Source organism: Meleagris gallopavo, chromosome 14 (assembly GCF_000146605.3).
Source record: "Meleagris gallopavo isolate NT-WF06-2002-E0010 breed Aviagen turkey brand Nicholas breeding stock chromosome 14, Turkey_5.1, whole genome shotgun sequence".
Classification (NCBI taxonomy): Eukaryota; Metazoa; Chordata; class Aves; order Galliformes; family Phasianidae; genus Meleagris; species Meleagris gallopavo.
In genome coordinates, this window is record NC_015024.2 from 2,554,432 (window position 1) to 2,577,266 (window position 22,835).

Sequence of the window (22,835 nt, forward strand, 5' to 3'; positions counted from 1 at the left end):
GGCCGTTGGAGGTTACGGGGCTGGGGGCTGCGTGGGGTTACGGGGCACGAAGCGGGTGTTGGGGGGCTGCGGGCGTGGCGAGGAGCCCCGGAGCGTTGGGCAGGGCTGGACGCGGTGATCCCCTGCCCCGGTGCGTTCGTTGCGCTGTGCGAGGCAGCGGTGGGCAGCGAACCCTCTGTTCTTCGGTGAAGGGAGCCCGCGTGTCCCCAGGAGATGAGCTGCAGGGAGCGGGCAGAGGGGCTTCTCGGGGTGAGCAGCACTGGAGCTCTGAGCCCTGGCAGAACACCGTAATAGCAAAGGGAAAAACACAACCCCATAAAATCTCTGCGTTTGCCTCGGTTATGGGAAGAGGGATGTTGTGATGGGACAGCCTTGTGACCTGGAGGCCGTGGGATTGCAACGTTCAGGAGGTGAGCTGTGCAGGGAGAGAAGGGCCCAGCGTTAAGGCCAGAAGGAGCCCTGTCACCGGCCTGGCACAGCTGCCTTGGCTGCCAGCAGGGACTGATGAGACAGGGGTGCCCCATGACAGCTCTTTCCCCACAACTCGCTGTATCCCAGGTGAAGCTTTTTCCTGCTAGATTTGATGTTTAGATTCCCAGCCAAGAGATCCTTGACTTTAAGAAGGGAGCAAGCAAGCGCGGGGCTGGAAGGAAGGCTGGGGACTCACTCCCATGTTGGCTGGGCAGTGCTTCACCCCTGAGCTGGAGTGTTTGCTCCTGCAGGGTTATCAATGCTGAGAAATCAGAGTTCAACGAGGACCAGGCGACGTGCTGCCAGATCTCTGTGCGCAGGAAGGAGCCAGGCCTGGAGGAGGACCAGGAGTGGCTGATCCTGTGCTCCACGCAGGTACGGCCCCGTTCTGAATTCCCTCAGGTGCTCCCAAGGTGTTGCTCCATCGGCTTGGCTGGAAAAGCCAGGCAGAACACGTTCAGCACGTCCTGACTGCGAGCTGCTGTCTGCATGGCCCCTCTCTGCCTCTTTTCACTGCTTGATCTTTCTTCTCTCTTGCAGTTTTTGACTGGTTACTACTGGGCACTCTTCGATGGCCACGGTGGCCCAGAAGCTGCCATCATTGCCTCCAACTACCTGCACTACTGCATCAAGCAGAAGCTGGAGGAGGTCGCGGGGGCCATCGTGGAGGCCCGTCCCCCCATGCACTTGAGCGGGCGCTGTGTTTGTGACAGTGACCCCCAGTTTGTGGAAGAGAAGCACATCCACACAGAAGATGTGGTGGTGGGAGCCCTAGAGAATGCCTTCCAGGAATGTGTGAGTTCTCTGTCCCTGCAGCAAGGGTTCCCTTGCTCTGAGCTCTCTCATCAGGAAGTGGTCAGGCACCGGTTGCCCAGCTGCTTGGGTTTGCCACATGGGCAAGGGATGCTGTGCATTGGGCTAGGCTGTGGCTGCCAAATGAGTTCCGCAGCTCCTCGAGCAGGCAGGAATATCAGAGCACACCCTTAAGGCGAGCTGACATCATGCTGGGTCAGTCAGCTGCCTGAGGTCTGCCTCACGGCCATTGTGATGCTGACACTGAGCAAAGCTGCAGCATCTCTGCTCCCAGGGAATACATTCCTTCAGGGCTAGACCACGGCTATTGTTAGACTCATAGACCATATGCAAGTTTGAGATCTCTGCTATCAGCCTGTCCTTAGCACTCAGTCCAACAGTGATAACTTTGTTGGCTGCATGAAGCACTGCTGACTTTCACCTTGCTGATTTCCTGCTGACTGCCTTAAATCAGTTTTAGCTCCAGATTTCTGCTAGGAGCCAGGAGGGCAGCTGCAGAAAGCAGCACCCTGGTTCGCATCGCTCTTCAAACTTGTTTAAACCCACAGGATGAAGTCATTGGCCAGGAGATGGAAGCCACCAACCAGACAGGAGGCTGCACTGCTCTGGCTGCCCTTTATTTCCAGGGAAAGCTGTATGTGGCAAACGCTGGGGACAGCAGGTGAGTGCAAGGAAAGGGAGAGGTTGCTTGGGAACAAGAGCTGGAATTAGCAGAGGTTCCATAGAATCATTAAGACTGGAAAAGACCACGAGGATCATCAGGTCCAACTGTCCACCCATCACCACTGTGCCCACTGAGCTATGTCCACATATCCACGGTTCTTGGACACCTCCAGGGATGGTGACTACATCACTTCCTTGGGCAGCTTGTTCCAATGCCTTACCATAAGGTTTCCAGCACCTTATGTAATTCTAGAAAAGGTAAGCGTGCAGCACGCTGTGGGGCACAGCTGCTTGCCTGCTATGGGACCTAGTGAATGGGTGGGTGGGTGGGTGGGTGCTCCCATGCCTACTAGAAGGGCTTTCAGATTTCCAAGACTAATGCTGCCCAGCCACAGGGCAGTGCAGCAGTAAGCTGATCCTGGCAGGGGTTCAAAAGTGGGATTTGATTTCAAAGCATGTTAAAGAGCTTCCTCGTTTGTCTTTGGCCACCACTCCTCCAGCAGGGAGTTCCGCCACTGTTAAACCAGGCAGGCTCTGTTCTCTGCTGCAATAACACAACTGCAGTATTAAAACACACCAGCATTTTTAAACCCTCCTGGATGTGTGGCTCTTCTCTGGCATTGCTCTGCCACAGCTCTCTCAGCTGGCCGACCCTGGGGCTAGCCCCAGTAACAGGAGGTCGGTAGAGATGGGGCAGCTGTGATGGGGATGGGGCAGGACGCAGCTCAGCTCTTTGCCTCTTTTCCTCATAGGGCCATTCTTGTTCTGAAGGACACCGTTGTGCCCATGAGCTCTGAGTTCACACCCGAGACAGAGAGGCAGCGACTCCAGCACTTGGTGAGTGACTCCTCTCACCCATCAGACCATCAACTTGGGTCGGGGAGGGCTTGTGGTAGGAGCCAAACTGTCAGCAGCCACGGGAGGCTGTGAGCAGGATTCAACTAACAGCACTTGGTGCTGGAGATGCTCGCACGCAGCTTGGCCCTTGGGATGTGTTTTCCCACTGTTGTTCCCATTTTGCAGCTGGGGGTGCGAGTCCCAGCGTGTGAGCAGAGCACAGTCTTGGTGCTCGCTCCTGCAGAAGCAAAGCCTGCCCATCTTATACCTTTGTTCTCTCCTTCAGGCTTTTCTTTTCCCCAAACTCCTGGACGAGGAATTCACGCGCTTCGAGTTTCCACGAAGACTGAAGGGAGATGACGTGGGCCAGAAAGTCCTGTACAGGGATTACTTCATGGAGGGCTGGTGGGTCCTCTGTGTGTGGGGGCAGGATGGGGCACGGGGCAGCTTTACCTGCTAGTGGCAATGGGATGCTCGAGGGGCTGTCTGAATGCAGAGCTGTTATCGTGGTAAAGGATGCTGTGAGCAACAGCCCAGCAGTAATTCTGCTCTGCCTGAAGAACAGGACCTTTGCAGGGAACAGCAGTGGGAGATAGTGCTGGGCTCTGCAGTCTGAGGTGGGAAGCCACAGTACAACTGGAAGGAAATGGAGAGGGAGAAACACCCTGGCATTCAACAAGGGGTCATTCTTAATGCATCTGCTTCAGCAAGTCGCCTTGAGCCTTCCTCAGTCACTCCCTGTGCATGGGGACACCACGAGCCTTGAATCACAGTTGAAATGCTCAGACTGAGTTGTACCATCAAGTCAGACACCAAATCAACTCTGAATGCTCTGTTCTAGGGGATACAAGCTGGTGGAGAAAGCTGACCTCAAGTATCCTCTTGTCCATGGTCACGGGAAGCAGGTAGCTTGATGCTTTATGCCCTGGGAGGCCAGAGCATCCCAGCCACTCTTTGGGTCACTGACTGCACACATCCAGCGTATGCACACAGGGGTGCAGCAGGAAGAGCCCTGCCACTACCAGTGCCACAGCCCACGTGCCACCCCTTTGCAAAGACAAATGACCATTTTTTTTCAAGTCAGTTCAATTTTCTTCCTTGTCGTCTCACACCATGAGATGACATCAGCCCTCTTGGGCTCCCTGAGGTCTGCAGGACATGCTGCTCAGTACAGAACCCACCTTTGGCCTTCAGCATGAGCCTCTATCACGTCCCATGTAGTCCTACCTCACCCTTGTGCTGGTTGTCCATGTCCATGCTCCTGTCAGGCCATCGCTTGTAATCACTTCTCCATCTCTCATGCCTCCTGGGGTGGCTCTGGTGATGTGTGGATGACGCTCCTAAAGGGCAAACCACACAGCTGCCTTTAGGGGAACCGTGTTCTTACATTTGATTTGTTTGGGGCCAGGCTCGTTTGCTGGGAACTCTGTCTGTCTCTCGAGGCTTAGGGGATCATCAGCTCAAAGTCATCGACACCAACATCGAAGTCAAACCTTTCCTCTCCTGCATTCCAAAGGTTAGTCGGAACATGTGGAACTGCAGGGGGGTGATGGAATTCAGCCGCTCCCATTTTGTAGTGACTAAGCAGGTCTCAGCCGTGCCCTTTTTCCATCCCATTCTGTCTGCATGCTGCCCAGGTAGCAGCAAGGGGACATAAAGGTTCAAAGCCCCCAGATCCCGCACTCAGCCATCCCTCAGGGAAGCAGTTACCCCCCTGCCCCCTCCTATGCACTGCAGCAAGTGGAGTTTCTGCTGGCATTCTGACCACAACGGAGTGCACTCACCACTGGTTGCCACCTACTTGGAGAAGTTCGCAGTCTGTGATTACCCTCACATGGGGAAGCAAAGAATCACAGGGTTGCTTAATGCATCCCAAAGCAATACAGGAAACGTGACAGCCCTTGGTAAATAGCTAGAGCTTTCACATGTGGAAAACCCCCTGATTCAATCCTGTGTTTTCCAGGTGAATGTATTTGACTTTGCTCTGCATGACATTAAGGAAGACGATGTCCTCATCATGGCAACTGATGGCCTTTGGGATGTTTTGTGCAACGAAGATGTGGCCCACACAGCCAGGAGCTTCCTTGCAGAAAACAGGACCAATCCCCACAGGTAACGTCAGCCTCATCCTTGCTTCCCTTCCCAAAGAACCTGTCTGGACCAAACACACGCTGAGATCACTTGGCTTCCAGGTCAGCTCTAGCATGGCCAAACACTCTTTCTGGGGACTCTGGAAGGACTGACTCCTAGTATTTCTGCATCCTAAAGAAGCAGTGATGATGCTTATGTCTTCAGAAACGTATTCTGGCACTGTAGAGCCCTGTCTCAGTGTTGATCTTGGGGGGCAGAGTTGAATTAAACCAAAACTCTCATTTTTTCCCCACTCCCAGATTTTCAGAACTGGCCAAGAGCTTGGTGTGCAGAGCAAGGGGAAAGAAGAGGGGCCACCAGTGGATGCTGGATGATAGCCAGGAGGCATCCTATGATGACATCTCCATGTTTGTCATCCCACTACACAACAGGGTTGAGGACTGTTAGCATGACAGGCAGCATCTCAGTGCCCCCCTACTATGGTGCTTTTGGGCATCAGCACAGGACTGAGGGATTTCTGCCAGTCATGCACCCTCCTCCAGCAACACCACCTGATGCGAAACCTGAGAACGCAGAGCCAGCACTTATGCAAAGAGGATCAACAACGTGCAACACAACAGTGGGCAACAAATCATTCCTCTTGCTGCATTTACCTTGCTGTGCCAATGGGAAACTGCAGAAGCAGCCACAGGAGCCAAAGACCACCATCGATTAAGATTTAAGGACAGCAAACCTCAAATCCACAATCTCTAGCAACCTTTCTTCCTTTTTAATATTAAAGAATGAAGATCAAGTGAGGTCCATCCAATCTTGAGAACTGGCTTTTAATCAGACTCAAACTGAACATATAAGCTACAGGTGTCCCTCATATCCATTTGCTCCATCAGCTGAAAAACTGGGAACTGCTGCAATTACCAACATTGGTGGCCCACACCTCTTCCAGGTGAGAACTTTCCAGTTGTAGGCAGCACCATCTCAAAATAGAGCTTATCAGATGGAGCCTCCACTGGAGAGGTGGATACCTTAAGAGCATTTCTGCTACACGTGAGGTACTTAACGTACAGACCTCTAACAAATTTTAGATCAGAACGCTCACTAACACTTGGGGGTCACTCCGACTACCGGCCGCGAGGCTGGTTTTGTAGTAGTGCTGATGAGAGCTGAAGTGTGTAAGGAAATATGTCAGCCCATTTCCTAGAAGAGCTCCAAGTAGAATAGAACCGGTTGTTCCCATTTAGCTGGGGCGCTGATGCACAAGCAGTGCACTCATTGCAACAGAAGACATGCCAAGATGATCTCAGCCTTTAAAGCAGATCTCCAAGGTTTTGAGCTGTTCATTAGACAGGTAAATTCAGGTCTGGACAAGCTTCCCGTTTCCTTCCTTTTGTGTTCATTATTCCTCACACAAGTTTGCCACATGACTCAGTGAAGCGGACAAACCCCATTGTCTTTTGTTAACCGCGTGAGTTTGTAGGATGAGAGTCCTAATAAAAAATAATTTTCATGTATCTTCCAGTTTTGTTCCCATCAGGCTTTATACAGACCTGAGATTAAAAAACAGATGGCCTTAGCAAATCACAGGGAAGCTATTGCTTCAGAATTTATTTACTGTTGCCCAAACGCTGTTTGTTGCTAGCAGCATTCCCCAAGCAGCAGTAGCCCGAGAGCTGCGTGCCAGGTTATTTCTTCAGTGCAAGGCTGGAGCCAGAAAGGAGGCAGCTTTCTCAGATATCTGCTCGTGCTTGAAGCAAGCAGCATAGCAAAAATACTTCTCTCCAGCTTCACTGTTCCCTCATCCTCGACTTGAAAATAACATACATGGGATGTTACCCGCGTTGTCAGCCCCCATCCCCTATGGCAGCCGGACTATAATGATACAAGTCTCCTATTACGCCAGCTCAACAATCTGCTTCCCTGCTGGCCTGCTGAGAAAGTGCTCTGCTTGCATCTGGATCAGTTGCCGGCAAACACTCCTCTTCCTAAGAGGCTCTGCCTAATAGGACTGCTTCCCTATCCCCAAAACCAAAATATACTTTCCCATTCCCCTCTAGGAAAGCAGTAAGTCGTATCACAACAGACAAACGTAGAGTTTACAGCACTCAGCAATCTGTCTACAAAATATTTATTGTTAACAGCCACAATATTGAGTTCTCCACATTCATGTATTTACACCCATCTGCAGATACCACCTAGGAGTTAAATGCACCAAACCAGCTCATAACCAAAGAGACCAGCTTTTTCTCAACAGGATCCTAGCCTGGACCCAAAAACAAGGTGGAGACTCTTAAAGTGCAAATACAGGCAGAAGCAACACTGGAGGAAGATAGGCTGCTGCTTCCACGTTTGTTCACTTAAGTGCTTCCATGTTCCCCAGACCAGGAGCTGGGACATTAACCCAGCACGTGGGAGCCTCAAAAAGTCTACACCAAGTCTCCTACAGTCCAAGCAGATGAGCTCAGCCAACAGCATTATTTAGGAGCGGGCTGTCGAGTCTTGCTTTCCCTTCAGCTTTATTTCGTCCCAAAGAACAAAGGGTTGATCTAAAAGATCTCCAGTGTGGGTGGTGGGGTGCAGAATGCTGTTTCCTACTCAGCTTTACGTGTTTGGACACTGTTAGATCTGAGAGTGCTGTTTAATGAGATATGTTTCTCATTGGGACACTCAGCTAAAGAACACAAGAACTGTAGTCTTCTAACTTTTAGAGAAACATATAGGAGCTGGAAGCAAAGACCTTTTTCTCGCCATCTTCCAGAAGCACAGGATACCAAAGCTTCTTAACACTGCTTTTAAAGGCAAATGGAAAACAGTCACTGCTATACCAACCCATAAAGATGGCTTTGCCACTGTGCAGGTAGCAGCTGGCCCTGGGAAAGCATTCCAGTTTGAACTGAGCCTTAGCACTGTGTTGGGCACAAACTTGTGAATTTGTCTCACCCCAAAATTCCACTGATACCCTTAATGGATGCGTCCTTCTAGATGGTACTTTGGTCCTCTTTTTCTTTTTTTTTTTTTAAAAAGCTTTTCATGCTGCAATGCACAAAGTTCTACAACACTGCAAGCAGTGAGAACTGAATAACTGTTTTTAAACAAGCACTCAAGCCACGTCAACAAAGAACATTTTTAGAATAAAAGACTTCCAAATGCCTCTACCCTATAAAAAATAACAGGAAAAACACATCTGGGTGGGTATCCATTCTCTAAGGCAACAGAGTTTAAAACCATTTGCTACTGAATGTAAAAGCAGACTGTTAAAACGTGCTACAGACCCCAAGGGGCTGTATGTTACAAACCACTGCGAAAGATGGCTGCTTACAGAAACACTGAGAAAGGTAAAATAGCACCGAGCAGCCTGAAATGCAACAACACCGAGCTTAAGAGATGGTGGTGAAAACCCAGTCGGAGCATAAGGTCTCAGATATCCACCCCCCTTCGCCCTGGGTGTTTATAGGTGCTGGTGGGACAGTACTCACTGGGAAGAGGGATGCTGGTGTAGTGGTATGAATCTCTCAACTGCAGCTCTACCAGCAGAAAGGTTTGATGAAATCAGCAGCATTGGTCTGCTGCTCCCTTCGCTCCATGCTTGCCAGCATTTTACATTCAGAAGGGAAGAATAGACTTTCAAGGCCACGGCCCAGCATATAACACCAAGCACATTTAGAAAGGTAAGAATACAATAAATGCCACATTTGCTCTGAGCCCATCATGGCTGACCACTGGATGTATCTAATCAGTCAACATCACAGGAGAAAGAACCTGGAACCAGACTCGAAGACTAGAATTTGCCAGCAAGCCCCACTGGAGTAGGAGAGCATGTCCCTCCCATCTCTGTGGGGGTGGTCCTTGGAACAGGGCCACAGCAGAACAAAGCCAGCAAAAGCATGCTAAGCTTTACTTTCAATGCAATTCCATCTGGCAAATGAAGCATGGCTCTTTTTGGGTTGCCACTGCTGAAAACCTGTACTCCCAGTAACAAGCGTACAGTGTATGAAATAACAAACCAACTGTGCATGTTGTTGCATCAACCAAGCGATACAGGTCTAACCCCAGTCTGGGGAGCACTTCACAGAGCTTATTTACAAACCAGGAGGGGAAAACTGCATTGGTGAAAGTGAACAGCTTTGACATCCCACAACACTGGCCCACATCACATTCTTTAATATCTAAAAGTAAAAAAATATGGCCCATTCCCACTGCCCCCCAAAAATATTTACAAAAATCAGCCAAGATGATACATAAGGAAGATACAGAGGCATACTGTGCTTTCAGTCCCAGTTTGGTTTCCCCATCTTCCTGCTGACAGACTCCTTTATTGCTTGGGACACAGACCAGACTTCAGCACTGTGTGCACCCTTTTGGGATGCTGGCAGAGCAAACAGCAGGGAGGCTTCTTAAAGCTCTGGCAGTGTCAAAGATGTGTATGGTTCGTTGCACACTAAACTGCCAAAAAAGGATGATAGGATGCATGATGTAAATGTACAGTCACCCACTCTTTCAGCATGTGTTCAATTGCAAGAGACTTCAGCATCTGTTCTTTGAGTTGAAATCTGTCAGTGTTCACATTTGGCACAGAAGTAATTTCCATCCATGGACTGCAGTGAAACAGAGATCCCAGATGTGAAAAACATGCACTTGTGGGAAGGAACTGCATGTTCCATCTTGGAGCATCAATTGTATTATGCACTTAAAGAAGGAGAATACAAAATTACAGCTTAAAAACTGCCACAAGCATTCTGTAAATAAAGCAGACTCCTCTGCTTTCGTAATACTGGGCCAGTTTCAACTTCAGCTGAAGTCTGCTGGGCATGGTCTGCAAGGTAAGGAAGCGTTGTATGTCACTTCTGAACATGCTAGGAGGTCAAGTGAAGGAGTCCTTGGAGAGGAATGCAGCCAATAAGATAAGACATATGGAAACATATACAGGAATGGGATCAGAGTCTAGGAGATGTAGGCAATTCCAATACTATCCTTGCAAGAATACACTGCTGTTAGCAGTATGGAAAATCATCTGACAGTAGCTGCAGTGTAGGAATTAGTCATCAATAGTCGGCAACCAGAAGGCCTACAAGAGAGGAAAGAAAGAACATTTGTTACTGAGCAGAATGCAAATATCCTAGAGCACAAGTCAGGAGCTGCTCGTGCCTCCCTTCCATAAGCAGACAGGCAGAGACGAGGGGAGAGGTAGCAACACCCTCCCAGGGGTTTAAACCCTTTCTTAACCTGCTGTGGTTTGCACTGCACGTTCTCCAGAGCAAGCCAGCCTTAAGCAGAATGAAAATACCAGCTGTGTGCAGCAACCAAAGAAATTCACGCTTCTGCATTCATTCACTGCTCTGCCTTCACGCTGCATTCAAACATTTTCCTGCCAGTTCTTGGTGTGCTGCCTCACGTACCTACCTGACAGGTGAGGTGCAATAAAAGTTCAATAGGTCTACCTCTCAGAAAGCCCAAGGAAATGCCCATTGGCACCACAGAACCTTCTCAGATTCCTTTCCAAAAAGGTAAGTGCATCATAGGACTAGGAGGAAGTTCAGTGATTTCCTTACCATATTTGAACACGCGCTAGCGAAAGTCATGAATTTGGGGTTGAACTGCAGACATGTTATAGGACCTGTGTGTTTCCCATCCAGCACTGCCACCTTCATCCCACTTTCCCCGTTCCAAACGTGAATCTTTCCATCCTCTGATCCTGCAGGCAGGAATGGAAAACAAAATACACAACATACACTGGGGAGACCAACAGGAAAAGTCAAGTTCAATCTGTCAGTGAACTGAAGGAACAAGCACACCTCCTCTTCTCAGCTTCACTTTTAATTTTTCAGAAGTATCACTAGCATTTACAAACATGGCTATCGTTCACACATTTGCATCCAAACAGATGGTTTGTGTCTTTGCACCACGGAGACCCAACGCAGTGCAACACTGTTCTGCCAAAAAGATTAACAGCCACCATCACTAATCTGAAAGGAGAGCTGAAGTGACCAAGTGAGAAGCAAAGACCACTGCCAGCTTGCATTCACATATGTGAGGCCAAAAGCTGAGTGCAGGAACCACTGTCCACAGAAGTGCTCCTTTCAGGGACAGAACGAGATGTCATTATGTGTGCAAACTAATCAAAGGAGTTCCAGTGAAGGTCTCACTGACCTATGCCAAATACCAGAAGCTTCACTGGAAATGTCGACTCCCAACATTGCTACAAACACGACAGGATTTTCACTTTAAAATGCATTTTGCAAGCATCATTATTTGCAAGGTGAACTCTGAAGCTGGAGGCTGAACATTTTTATAACTCAACTCTGGTTTAGTCTCATTTTAAACCGGATTCCCAATAAAAAAATGCAAGGAATTTCTTCTGTTCCAGTATTTACACACGACCTTCCAGGAAGAAAAAAAATTAAGGAGCACAAGTTATAACTTCACCATATTTAACAACTGAACAGAAATAGCATTTTGGAACTTTTTTCACTAAAAATTTCATTTAGAAGGCCACAGTAGGAACATAAGTTTGTTCAATAAAGCGCTTTCCAAAGAGAAGGATGAAGAAAGCAAGAACAATTCCTTTTCTGCAAGAAGAAAATTCTCAGCCAAAACTTTTTGCAATTAAGTCACTCACTTCAGTTTTGTTCTCAAAGATGCTGAGCGAATTACCAACAAAACAGAAAATTCCTGTCAATATAAAGAAAGCTAACAAATGCACTGTATTACTTAAATACTTTCTGCTTCCCAACACTGATGTAATTGGAGTCCTAAAAAACATACAGCACTGAAATTTCTTCTGAGGAGAGTATCTTACCTATCATGATGAACTGAGAGTCTGGTGTAAACGACGCCTCCAGCGTGACAGCCTTACTGTTGTTATATCCCTATGGCACAAAACAGAAGATTTAGTAGTGCACTCAGTCATCTCACAACCAAAGAGCAGAGCCCCCTGTATGACACCACAGAGCTCTGTGTGCAGAGGGGCAGGAAGGATACTGGTTTTGTGATACCCCAAGCCAGCATATCTTTGAGGTCCCTTCCAACTCAAGCACTCTATGACTTTAATGTCAAGTTCCAAGCAGGTAACACAGGCACCGTGCTCACCCCAAAGGTATGCAGGACAGCTCCTTTAAAGGCATCAATCAGTCGAATGAATCCTCCGTTAGTTGATATAAGGATGAGTTTGCCATCGTTACTGAACTTCAGGCCCGTCCACTCACACGTGCGGTCATACTGCATCTTAAACGTAGCAAATGGCCCCTTCAAAGGAGAAAGGAGAAGTATGATGCTTTGCTGCTCACAAGACTCCGCTTTCAACCTTTGCTAAGAAGTAGTTTAAGATTTAGAAGAGCAAATCTTTAGGCCTGAAATATCAGACAAGGGAAAATGGCACGGTTAAAATATGCTGTTGGATGTTTAAATTTCAATGAAATATGAATCCACAGTTTTAAAAGCCGAATGAGCCACAAGTAGGGGGTTTCAGTATCTGATTTACTACATCTAACAGTAGAAGTAAATTTAAGGGAATGCTGGAGCATGAATTTTCAAAGAAAGCTAACTGAAGTTAAAGAGAGACTGAGGCAGCGTTGCTGGCATCTGAGTTTCATGATTTTCTTTGGTATATCCATCCTCTGGAGGTCTTGGCTCCACCTTTCCCAGTGATCCTCCAGATTAAGCAGCAAGGAAAACAACAGAAACCCTGAATATGAAACTGGAAAAGGTTAAAGAGTTAGTGGTAATCAACTCCCACAAGTGTTTGAGAATGGATTTCAGGAGCTGTTGACAGCACATACTGTCCAGACACACACCAAGCAAAATCCCAACAGGTGCCAAGCAGAGGTACCCCAGAGAGCAAGCTGGAGCAAACAAACCCAGCCTCTGAGCACTGAGTTTGTGTTACTTCTTGCAAGCTAAAAAGTCTAAGAAAGAACATAAGGGAAGCTCACCTTGTCAAAAGAGCGGAGATCATAAAGCTTCACCATCTCAGAATTGACTCCAGCAGCAAAAATCAACCCTTCTGGGTCAAAAGAGCACACTGGTTTCCCCTGGAGATGCATTAAACCCTAAAAACAGAGGAAGTCCACAGTATTTTGATGAAGTGATGCTCATATTTCTCCCACCACCCCCAGAGCCCACTGTAAGCAGGTCAGAAGCATACAGGCTGAATCTCTGTTATGAATATTGACATTTTATTACATTTCTAAGTCAGCCTCTCAAAAGCAACTCGACTACTTCAAAACATCACACAGAGCTTCCAGTTTGGTACACTGACAAAGTTTACACTGGAACAAACTGAGATCTCATTACAGCTGTCATTTACTCAGAAAGTAAGGAGAGGAGAGAGGATGTTGTAACTGTATTAGCACTCACAAGAGGCAACTGCACAAAAAAGTGCTTCTGAAATTGACAGCAATGTGCTACCAAGGGGGGAAAAAAGCTGTTTTTGAATAGCTGTTTCAGATAGAAACAGCTCTGGTAAACACCACTGCAGAAGTTTCCATCCCAACTTAACGAAACCTCAAACCTTCCAGATACCATCAAAGCATTTTTATGGCTTAAGGTGAATTTTCCCTCAGCTCACATTAGAAAAGACTCAAGAGAATCTGACAAAAGTCAACAAGATATATGATTTCTGTATACTGACCAGCAAGTCTACGCATTAGCCAAATGTTTTTATGGAACTGTTCATCAATAAGAACACATCTTGGATTAAATCAGCAATACAGTTAAGCTTCTACATTCAGGATTATACTGTCCCTCAGTAGCCTTTACTATTTTTTTTTCTAGTTTAGGTCACCTTTTCCCCAAAGACTAAGCAGTAAGTTAGCCAATACAAAGGATGCCCACAATCTTTGGTTTCATGATAATGTTTCAGCAGCTACAGCTGCCATCTCATGGGCAAACCAAAAATTACAAGCAACAGCTCCTCAACCTGTATCTTAGCATTTGCTGCCTGCAGCTTCCAGTTACAGCTCCTGGTATTGTTATTCTTACAACTTCAAACTTTGGTGTCACAGCACTGTCACTGAAATTACAGCCTTAGTATTCGTTGCAACTCCAAGCCTGAAATTCATCCCATGGCAAATTCATACACTGGCATAAAATACACAGTCCCAAAGAAAAGCAAAAATGCTTCTAGTTAGGAAAAAAAAAAGTTTACTTCTAGGGCAGATAGCTCTATTTAGTGAAAAATGTAACCTTTCATTTCCTTTTACAGTTATATCACCTGAAATCAGAAAGCAGCCCTCTTACATGCAGCCCCACTGAGATGAGAGCACACTGCCACGTTACCTACAGGGATGAATCAGCTCATCACCACTGAAAGGTGGAGATTTACTCCCAGTCCTGTTGTCAGTTTGGGTACTTTTTTTTTCCCCACTCTATGTAAGTTTGTTTCCACTAGAACAAAACAAAAACCCCAAACACAGAAAACTACTCCTTCAAAATAAGTAAATAAAAATGATAGGGTTTTTCTTTCCTTTTAGAAAGCTGCATCTGCTCACAACCAGGTCTGATGAACAATAAAGGCAATGGAAGGAGTAAACAGACCATATGGTTACTGTGTTACTTTACATCATCCATTTCTTCATCCAACTTCACTGCATCAGGGCATCAGATTTAAACACAAAAGCACAATGAACACTCAAAACACATCTCCCAGCACCCCTTCTGTGGGGAGATGCTGGCTAAGAGAACACTTTCTGCATGGGTAGCAGCCTGATGTTTTATCAGTTGTGGTGTTATATCTTGCTCTTCACAGTGCTTCTCCAGTACAGAGACATAAGTGGAAGCAAGTGGTGTTACACAATGTGACATGCTTAATTGAAATAGTTAAGAATCTTTTGGAGATCTCTTGATCAAGACTCCTTCAGAACTCCAAGGTGTTAATGCTAAAAGAGCAACAGTATTTCTCTTTTATAGCAAGCACAAATCCATTTTGCACCTTCCCAACAGAAAATAGAACACACAAATATATGCATTAATTTGATATCTTACCTGACAATTTGGAGAGCGAAGATCCCAGAGTCGAATAGTTTTATCAAGGGATCCAGAAATAAAAGTATCATCCACTGGAGACATTGAAAGGGCAACCACTCTGCAACACAGAAGATAATATGCATTAAAGCCACACAAAAGGAGTCGAGGAAGCAACTCCTACCTCACCAGTTGTGTACAAGCCCACTATTCAACAGTTCCACAAAGAAAAAGAAAAAAAGAAGAAAAAAAAAAAGGAACTGACTGGAGTGTAACAACTCAAGTTCAGCACGAGCACCCTTTCAGTTTCTCCTGAAGTGCACCAATCCACATCTTACCTTTTGGTGTGCCCAGGAAAATAGCGGATGTATTTGTTGTCGTGCAGCGAGAGGTATCGGATTGTATCTGAAACCATAAACAAACCATCAGCTTTATTACACCATGAACTCAACGTTATCTAACAGCTGTCACACAGTTTGCTTGTTCCCCACTGCAGCAGTGAGTAAACCTGGTCAGCTGATTCAAGTCAGACCTGAAACTGAATCAAGTTAAAAACAGACATAGAGCAACTTGGTTTCCACTGCAGAAGGGGAAGTCAAGCAACAGAAAGGATACTTTGTGCACTCTGAAGTAATATTCCATCTTTTAAAGGGAAAAATGCCATGCAGTTTATACACATTTATTGCAGAGTTGCTCAAATTAAAGCAGCAGAAGGTTTTACTCCAGCACTCTCACAAAACTAGAACTTTCCAAAGTTGATGCTACTGCTTTTATTTTTGCTTTACTGTAGGGATGTTGCTGTCTTACCTACATACCCATCCATCAAGTCAGTCTCCACCTGAACAGTAAGCTCAGGAAATGTGTGAATCCATCCAGAGAGGAGGGAAAAAATATGAACTTCAAGGCCAGGACAAGACCATTAAAAAGATTAATTGAGAGCAGCACTAAAGCATTTATCAATTACTAATTTTACTGAGTAAAGGCCAGAAGTACCCAGAATTTTGGAAGGCACTGTTGAGACTTTCACCCAAGATTAAAATAAACCTTTGTAAGAGGAAGCAATTTGCTGATTTATTAGAGCACAGAAGTAAATTTGTTTTAACCTTTATATGCAGACACATTTGAACAAAGAAACACGAAAAGCAGAAGTCAAACATCTGACATCTAAAAGCAGCTTTCAGATAGGACTAACAAGACAGCATCATCCAAATTAACTTTTAACACCAGCTGAAGGGAACTAGTTTGAGCTCCTGCTAATTGGAAAAAGATTGGCCTGATGCATCTGCTCCATACAGTGCTGTACGACCCATACTGCTATAATAATGAGGACTGCTGAAGCTCCAAGAAACCAAAGGAAAACTCAGAAGAAAAGAATCAAAGGGATGCAATACACAGGGAGTATTTTAACACTCAAGAGTTACAGCATTTGGGGCTTTTTGAAATGATTCTTCTGCAAAATTTGGGATCTGTGGGAAAAAGGACTGAGTTACCATTTCTGTCTGAGATCAGAGTCCTGAACCAGCCTCTGGAATTTGGCAGTAAAATAAGGCTGACTTGATCAAGCAGGAAACATAACGCTGCTCTGAATGGCTTTAAGTGACCTCAGGTCACTGTCTAAAATGAAAATCCCTAAACCCAGCATCACATCCCACACTGACTGGGACTGACACTTCAAACATGCTGAGAAGGCAAGCCTCTGGTTTTCCTGTGAGAACGGTCATTTTACCTTGATATCCCAAGTGTTCTTGCAGAATTCATCCTTCCTTGCAAATAATCCTCTGATCCTTCTTGTTGGCAGCGCTCCGTCCCAGGCAAGGCAGTGGCCTGTACAGTTATCTCCTGTACCGGGTGGTATCATAGACCCTCAAACTGTACAAACTACTACCTCAGCCTGGAATCAGGCAAGAGGAACTGCATTCCAAGGTCTTGAGATCTTCAGAAATAAACAGATTGGTGCAAGTCCAATGCTGGGGAGTGAGGGATAGCACTCCAATACGTTCCTGGGTCGCTGCACAAAGGGTTACCACACACTTTGCCCAAGAGCACACGCATTAGCTGCTACTGAGTATCTGGAGCCCTACGGCACTGTTGGTCTAAATCTCACAAACACTTTCACATTCTACAATTTTTCTTTTATTCTAATTATGTGTTTATCATAATGCTTTCCTTCAGGATCAGCACTTGTTAAATTCTCGCTCCTTGAAGACATACCAGCGCTTGTCAACAAGAACTCTCAACTGAAAACAGCATTAAAAATGTTAAATTAAGTATAAATTAAAATAACAGCCAAGCCAGAGCTTCTACAGAACAAAGTAGTTCTATAAATAAAACAAGTATGCTGGCCATGAAATAAACTGAAGGGGCAACTGCTTCCAGTCCCACTCATCATTCTTTTCCATCACCAAAACCTATTCCATCACAAACCTCCCTATTTCTACACATCCAGGCCTAGCTTGCTTTAGTCTAACTGGACTTCCAAACTCTTAACTTCCACCTGTTCCAGATTCATATCCACTTAATTCCATGGACATCCTAGCACATGCCAAACACCAGCATCTCTACCTTTAAGCTCTACATCTGCATTGGAAAAAGCAAAACTACTAACTCAGAAATCAATGAGTTTATAAACGCAACATCAGAACCAATTTAAGCAGTGCTGTGCTGAGACACAGCCAATGAAGAACTCCTGTCAGACACTACCAACAAAACTGACACAAACTGCCCAAAACCGATGGACTCCAGTTTTTCTAGCCTTGAGAAGAAGTAGTGCCCTATGGAAGGATTAGCCTTCTATTTATGCAAGTCCTAAATTGGAACTTCTAAATTAAATTCAAATCCTTTCACTGATAGTCGTGAAGGTCTAAAAAGCCCTTCAATGTCATTGATTTGAAGAGTGTGGCTACTGCAGACAGTGACTGTGGGAAAAACAGCATGGAAACCAATTTTCTACGTATGCCTATTACAAGGAAAAAAGCAGTGGGGCTAAGGAACAGAAACAGCTTATCTCAAAAGAGCTCTGCGCCCTCCTGGGTGTGGCTGGTGGTTTGCCAAGTTACCTGAGCTCTCTGTCATCTCTGCTGCAGAAGAACATTCCCTTTCTTCGCAGCTGACTTGCCAGTGTGTATCAGGCATTTAGCCCACCCTCTGCTGCATCCTCTTCCTTCTTCATTTCTCCAGAACAACATCATAAGGCACAGAGCCTATCTGATTACAGTGGTATCAACCAACAAAATGAACTGCGAATTTTCATTTTTTCTTGAACTCCCCAGGGGCAAGAAGTGAAAGTTCACCTCACTAACAGCACCTACACAACTCACAACAGCACGCTTGAGAGAATTTCACCAAGTTGTGCATTAGACTTGAACATCAAATCCCCCGTGGCAGCATACTCACTACCTAAAAGCTGCTGCAAATTTTTGCCAGCCTTGCTATTTACCCAGGCACATCACTTCAAGCGTGCTTGGGTTAAAAATGCTGAACTATGGCAGATCACTTACCGTCTATCTTGTTGGAGCTGTACACAACTGTGTTGGCTGCGTGTGTGTATCTGATGAGGTCCACTCCATACTTCTTACTGTACAGCGTTCTCTTCGGTCTGTTAAAAGGAAGCAGAAATAATTGCCCTCACACAAAGCTCAAACCAAAACTGAGCCCATCAGCAGTGCCTGTTTTCATTGCCCCGTTACAAGATTGCTTCAAGCAGTCAGATGTGTTTATGCAATGAAAGAAAAGCATTTGTATTTCATTTTCAAACAAGTACTTTGGTACCATCTCCTAGACCATCCCTAGGCTTGAGCTCCTTGTGATGCCAACAAAATTCACTTATGAGTCTCCTCCCAACATTCTTTTTCCCCACGTATATGAATGAAGAGCTGGGGCAGCCAGAATAAGAAGCCTTTAATGTCAAGCAGCACTGCCTCATCAGTACCTTGCCAAAATCCAAAATCTGCTGCATGTTTTAGATTCTGATTTTGTCTTTTTGTCCTATGCTATCTCATAACCTCAGAGGTCTCATTCAGAACGACTTCCTGGTATTACAACAAATGCATATCAGTGCTATAAGAAAGCAGTGGTAACATGGGGACTCTCAAACTGCTGGAGAATTGAATTATACTCAGATCCTTTATCAGTTAAAGCATGAAACTCAAGTGTAACACTGTGTGACAAAATTGGAGACATCCAAGAGAGCAAACACACAGAACTGGCTGTTAAGGGTCTGGTAAGCAAGGAATATACTGCAGTAGTAGAAACTTGAATTGCAAAGGAAGTGTAGAAGCAGCAGTTTAAGTGCATCTCTCTGCAGTAGCAGAACTGAAAAGCGGTGCAAGGTCTCCAGCACCTTCCTTCCTCTTTCTTCCCCAGCTGAGGCAGCTGGTTTCTGAGCTGGACAATGGACCAGGATGGGTTCTGATATCAACATAAGAAATAAAGCAATCTCTTCAGTGAGTTACTTCTAAGCCACTCCCATAAAATATCTTACTATTGCAAACAAAAGGTAACAGCGTGCAAATGGAAACAAAACAAGAGCAGTTTAAACCAATACTGCTGCCAAAGAGCAGTTCACCAGACTACACCCTCAGACAAGGTATTTCTAAAACTCTCAACTGCTTCCTTGTGTTCTTCAGATCCAAAGCAACACACCCAAACAAGAACAGGAGCTGGAGATGTTTCCTATCAGAACAAAAATAGACATCAATCTTAAAGATCAACTCTCGAACAGCAGAAGCCATAAGACTTCAAGTGAACTTGCTGGAGAGAAGCTTCCATTAACTGAAAGTCAATACAGCACAAATCATGCAAAGCCCTCCCCCACTTCTATCCCTTGCACCAAATCCCACCAGATTCTTCCTCACTTCCTTCCAGTTGATTTTTACATCAATTTCAAAAACTTCACAGATGCAAAGATGCTACAAAATGAAAACAGTACACATATAACACACTTTAAAGTACAGAATTCAAATCTGGATAACTAAACTCTAATCTTATGCCTGATATGCTCCCCTATTATTTGCAGCCACCTCAGCTATGCTGCTGAGCACCTACAAACAGCTTGGGTGAGAAGGGACCTTCCATGCTGTAGTAAAGAATATCTACACATACCCACGCATGCTCTGAATGTGAATAATGCCATGACTATGTGTAGATGTGTTTTAAGGAAGGTGAATATGTAAGCTGATACAAGCAGCAGCCAGCCCCTTCATGCATTAGATGCATTAGAATCTAGCCAGTCTAACTGCAAATCAAGCAATATTGCCAAAGCAAAGTGCCTAGAATAACAGTCTAGTCTGAAACAGAACAGGCAAGGCTGGTATCTACACTTGTATAGTATGCTGCAGTTCCTTCTGGTAAAAACATCACCCAGAGTCACCAAACGTTTGGTGAACACCATGGCTAAGCAATAATCCAGCTCCATCACCTCTTGATTTGTATAAATAAAACACAACTGCTCCATGCTAAAATACAAGCGGAACCCCTGCTAAGCCATCTTTGTCTCACACCAGGGTTGCAGACCCACAGCCATGAGCCTCCAGCTGAAGCCCCACAGACTGCCAAACTGCCCTGATACATTCAGCCTGAGGTGCACTTCATGGCTTTGGTTACACAGTTCTTACATTGATGTGGCTTATTTGAAGTGGCAAAGCAAAGCAAACAAGGTGAGTGCGTGCCTAGAGTATAACTAAACACAGATGCATTTCTTATGTGGCCAACAGAACTCCTAGCGGGGTGGAGGGGAATTGTCACTTCTATTTAAATGTTCTAAACACCAGATAAACACGTGCTGAAACATGGATTACCCTGATGAAACTGTAGGGCTGCAGCAGAAAGCCATCAGGCTTCTACACTTAGCAGTTAAAGCAAACCTCACTGTAAAGCAGACATCACTAACAGCCAGAAATGGTGATGGAAGGACCAAATGCCTCCCAACCCATCAAACGATTCTTTACAAGACTGAAAGGGTAAGAGCAATCAATAAAGCCTGTATGAACATCACCCACCCCTGTGCTGATCGAGAATGCAACCCGGAGCAGACACCATCCATGCAGTGTTACCTACTCTTATAAAAACGAACACAAACTCACTTCAAGCAGAAGTTTGCAGTGTCAGATTGGGAAGAGCAATAATTCTCACTTGAAATATCAGCTAACTAAACAGAAGCCTAAAAAAATAAAGAGTCTACAAAATTAAGAGAATATGCAGGATGCAGTCTTTCAAATACACCAAGTATGATGCCTCAGTCTGCTTGACAAAACAACAGGGCTAGGAGTGCCAGGCTACACTGACACATTAGCCAGCAGAATAATTTTTTTCTCTCCTGCATCATTACCCTGTCATTTTCATACTCCATCCTACAATAGATACATACGTTTTCGTTTCACTTTCTGTACGTATGTCATGCTTAAAAACATTCCAAATCAATATCAAAGCCACACCAATTACTCTTTCAGAGCTTTCAGTTATCTAAACATCATAACTGTTCCATTTTAATGGACTAATGACATCACCATGAAGCACCCATTTCCCCCATAGTACCAATTTGCTCACCTGCCAAAACCTACACCGAAGTTATCAGCTGTCTTATTTGTGTGTTTTTAATCTTCTGAATAACAGCACTGTTAGCCAACGGCTGCAGAGGTTTCTGGGGTTTTGTTCTTAAGACAGAAGGAGTGCTGCATGATCAATGAAATGATCATGTTCCTGGTTCGACAGGAAACCAACAGGTCTTAGTTTTAGTCTATTAGCACAAAGTAGCATCAGTAAATAAACATCTTGATTTATTAAATACACATCATATAATCACAGAATCACCAAGGTTGGAAAAGACCTACAAGATCATCCAGGCCAACCCTCCACCTGTCACCAATAGTTCTCACTAAACCATGTCCCTCTACACAACTCCTGAACATTTCTTGAACACCTCAGGGTCGGTGACTCCTCCACCTCCCTAGGCAGCCCATTCCAGTGCGTAACCATTCTTCTGGAAATCAGTATTTCCTAACATCCAGCCTGAATCTCCCCTTGAGTCCTTTCCATCTGGTTCTATCACTAGTTACACAAGAGAAGAGGCCGACCCTCAGCTCACTACAACATTCCTTCAGGTAGTTATAGAGTGATAAGGTCTCCCCGAGCACCCTCTTCTGCAGACTCAACAATCCCAGTTCCCTCAGCTACTCATCATGAGACTTGTGTTCCAGACCCCTCCCCAGCTTAGCTGCCCTTCTCTGGACATGCTCCAGGGCCTCAATGTCTTTCTTGCAGTGAGGGGCCCAGAACTGAACACAATACTCGAGGTGCAGCCTCACCAGAGCTGAGTACAGGGGGACAATTACTTCCCTACTCCTGCTACCAACACTATTTCTGATACAAGCTAGGATACCATTGGCCTTCTTGGCCACCTGGGCACACTGCTGGCTCATAAAGACATGCAATTATATTCCAAGCAAGATTTACAGATAAAAGTAGGAATGCAGAATCATTGTGGTTTGAAAAGTCCTCTGAGATCACCAAGTCCCACCGTCCACCTCCCCACCTGCCCACGTTCCTCAGTGCCACATCCCCACGATTCTGTAACACCTCCATGGACGCTGACTCCCCCAAGTCCCCGGGCCACATTTTCCCAGTACCCAACTAGAGAAAAACACAGAGCACTGTACACCACCCTCACTCACAACACACCTCAATCACACAACAATCCCACTCAGGAACAGGGTTTTATTGAACGCATCCCCAGGCTACTATGTTACAGCAATCAGACAGCGTGCCTTACTCACCTTTTATTTACACAACAGCCGAATGCAGCTGCTTAACACAGCGCCGCTCACAGCAATTATCTGTGTTTTAGCGAGCCAAAGAAGCCAGTTTGCACTCTCGTACCGACCCGCAAGGCTGGGATTCGATCCCTAAGCTGTCTGCGTCTCGCTGCAGCGAGATCTCCCTTCGGGCAGCCACCGGGGCCAAACAACGCGCAACGCCCCGCCGCCCCGCGATGCTCCCACCCCACGGCCCGCATC

At 45.7% G+C, this 22,835-nt stretch overlaps 2 protein-coding genes across 2 annotated transcripts in view; one reads left to right on the forward strand and one right to left on the reverse strand.

Moving 5' to 3' along the window:
• PPM1M (protein phosphatase, Mg2+/Mn2+ dependent 1M) overlaps window positions 1-6,383 on the forward strand; it is a 7,902-nt gene extending 1,519 nt beyond the window's left edge. Inside the window, exons 2-10 of the mRNA XM_019619969.2 lie at window positions 592-846; window positions 1,012-1,266; window positions 1,833-1,945; window positions 2,700-2,784; window positions 3,071-3,189; window positions 3,626-3,689; window positions 4,193-4,300; window positions 4,748-4,896; window positions 5,175-6,383. Of these exons, the coding sequence (XP_019475514.1) occupies window positions 592-846; window positions 1,012-1,266; window positions 1,833-1,945; window positions 2,700-2,784; window positions 3,071-3,189; window positions 3,626-3,689; window positions 4,193-4,300; window positions 4,748-4,896; window positions 5,175-5,322 (1,296 nt within the window). The 3' untranslated portion in view covers window positions 5,323-6,383. The remainder of the gene's footprint in view (window positions 1-591; window positions 847-1,011; window positions 1,267-1,832; window positions 1,946-2,699; window positions 2,785-3,070; window positions 3,190-3,625; window positions 3,690-4,192; window positions 4,301-4,747; window positions 4,897-5,174) is intronic.
• A 598-nt stretch (window positions 6,384-6,981) lies between these two features.
• Window positions 6,982-22,835, reverse strand: part of WDR82 (WD repeat domain 82) — a 16,266-nt gene continuing 412 nt past the window's right edge. The window contains exons 3-10 of the mRNA XM_010718421.3: window positions 18,324-18,421; window positions 15,165-15,231; window positions 14,848-14,947; window positions 12,798-12,914; window positions 11,956-12,111; window positions 11,666-11,735; window positions 10,419-10,561; window positions 6,982-9,934 (exon numbers count right to left, since the gene is read on the reverse strand). Coding sequence (XP_010716723.1) covers window positions 9,905-9,934; window positions 10,419-10,561; window positions 11,666-11,735; window positions 11,956-12,111; window positions 12,798-12,914; window positions 14,848-14,947; window positions 15,165-15,231; window positions 18,324-18,421 — 781 coding nt within the window. The 3' untranslated portion in view covers window positions 6,982-9,904. The remainder of the gene's footprint in view (window positions 9,935-10,418; window positions 10,562-11,665; window positions 11,736-11,955; window positions 12,112-12,797; window positions 12,915-14,847; window positions 14,948-15,164; window positions 15,232-18,323; window positions 18,422-22,835) is intronic.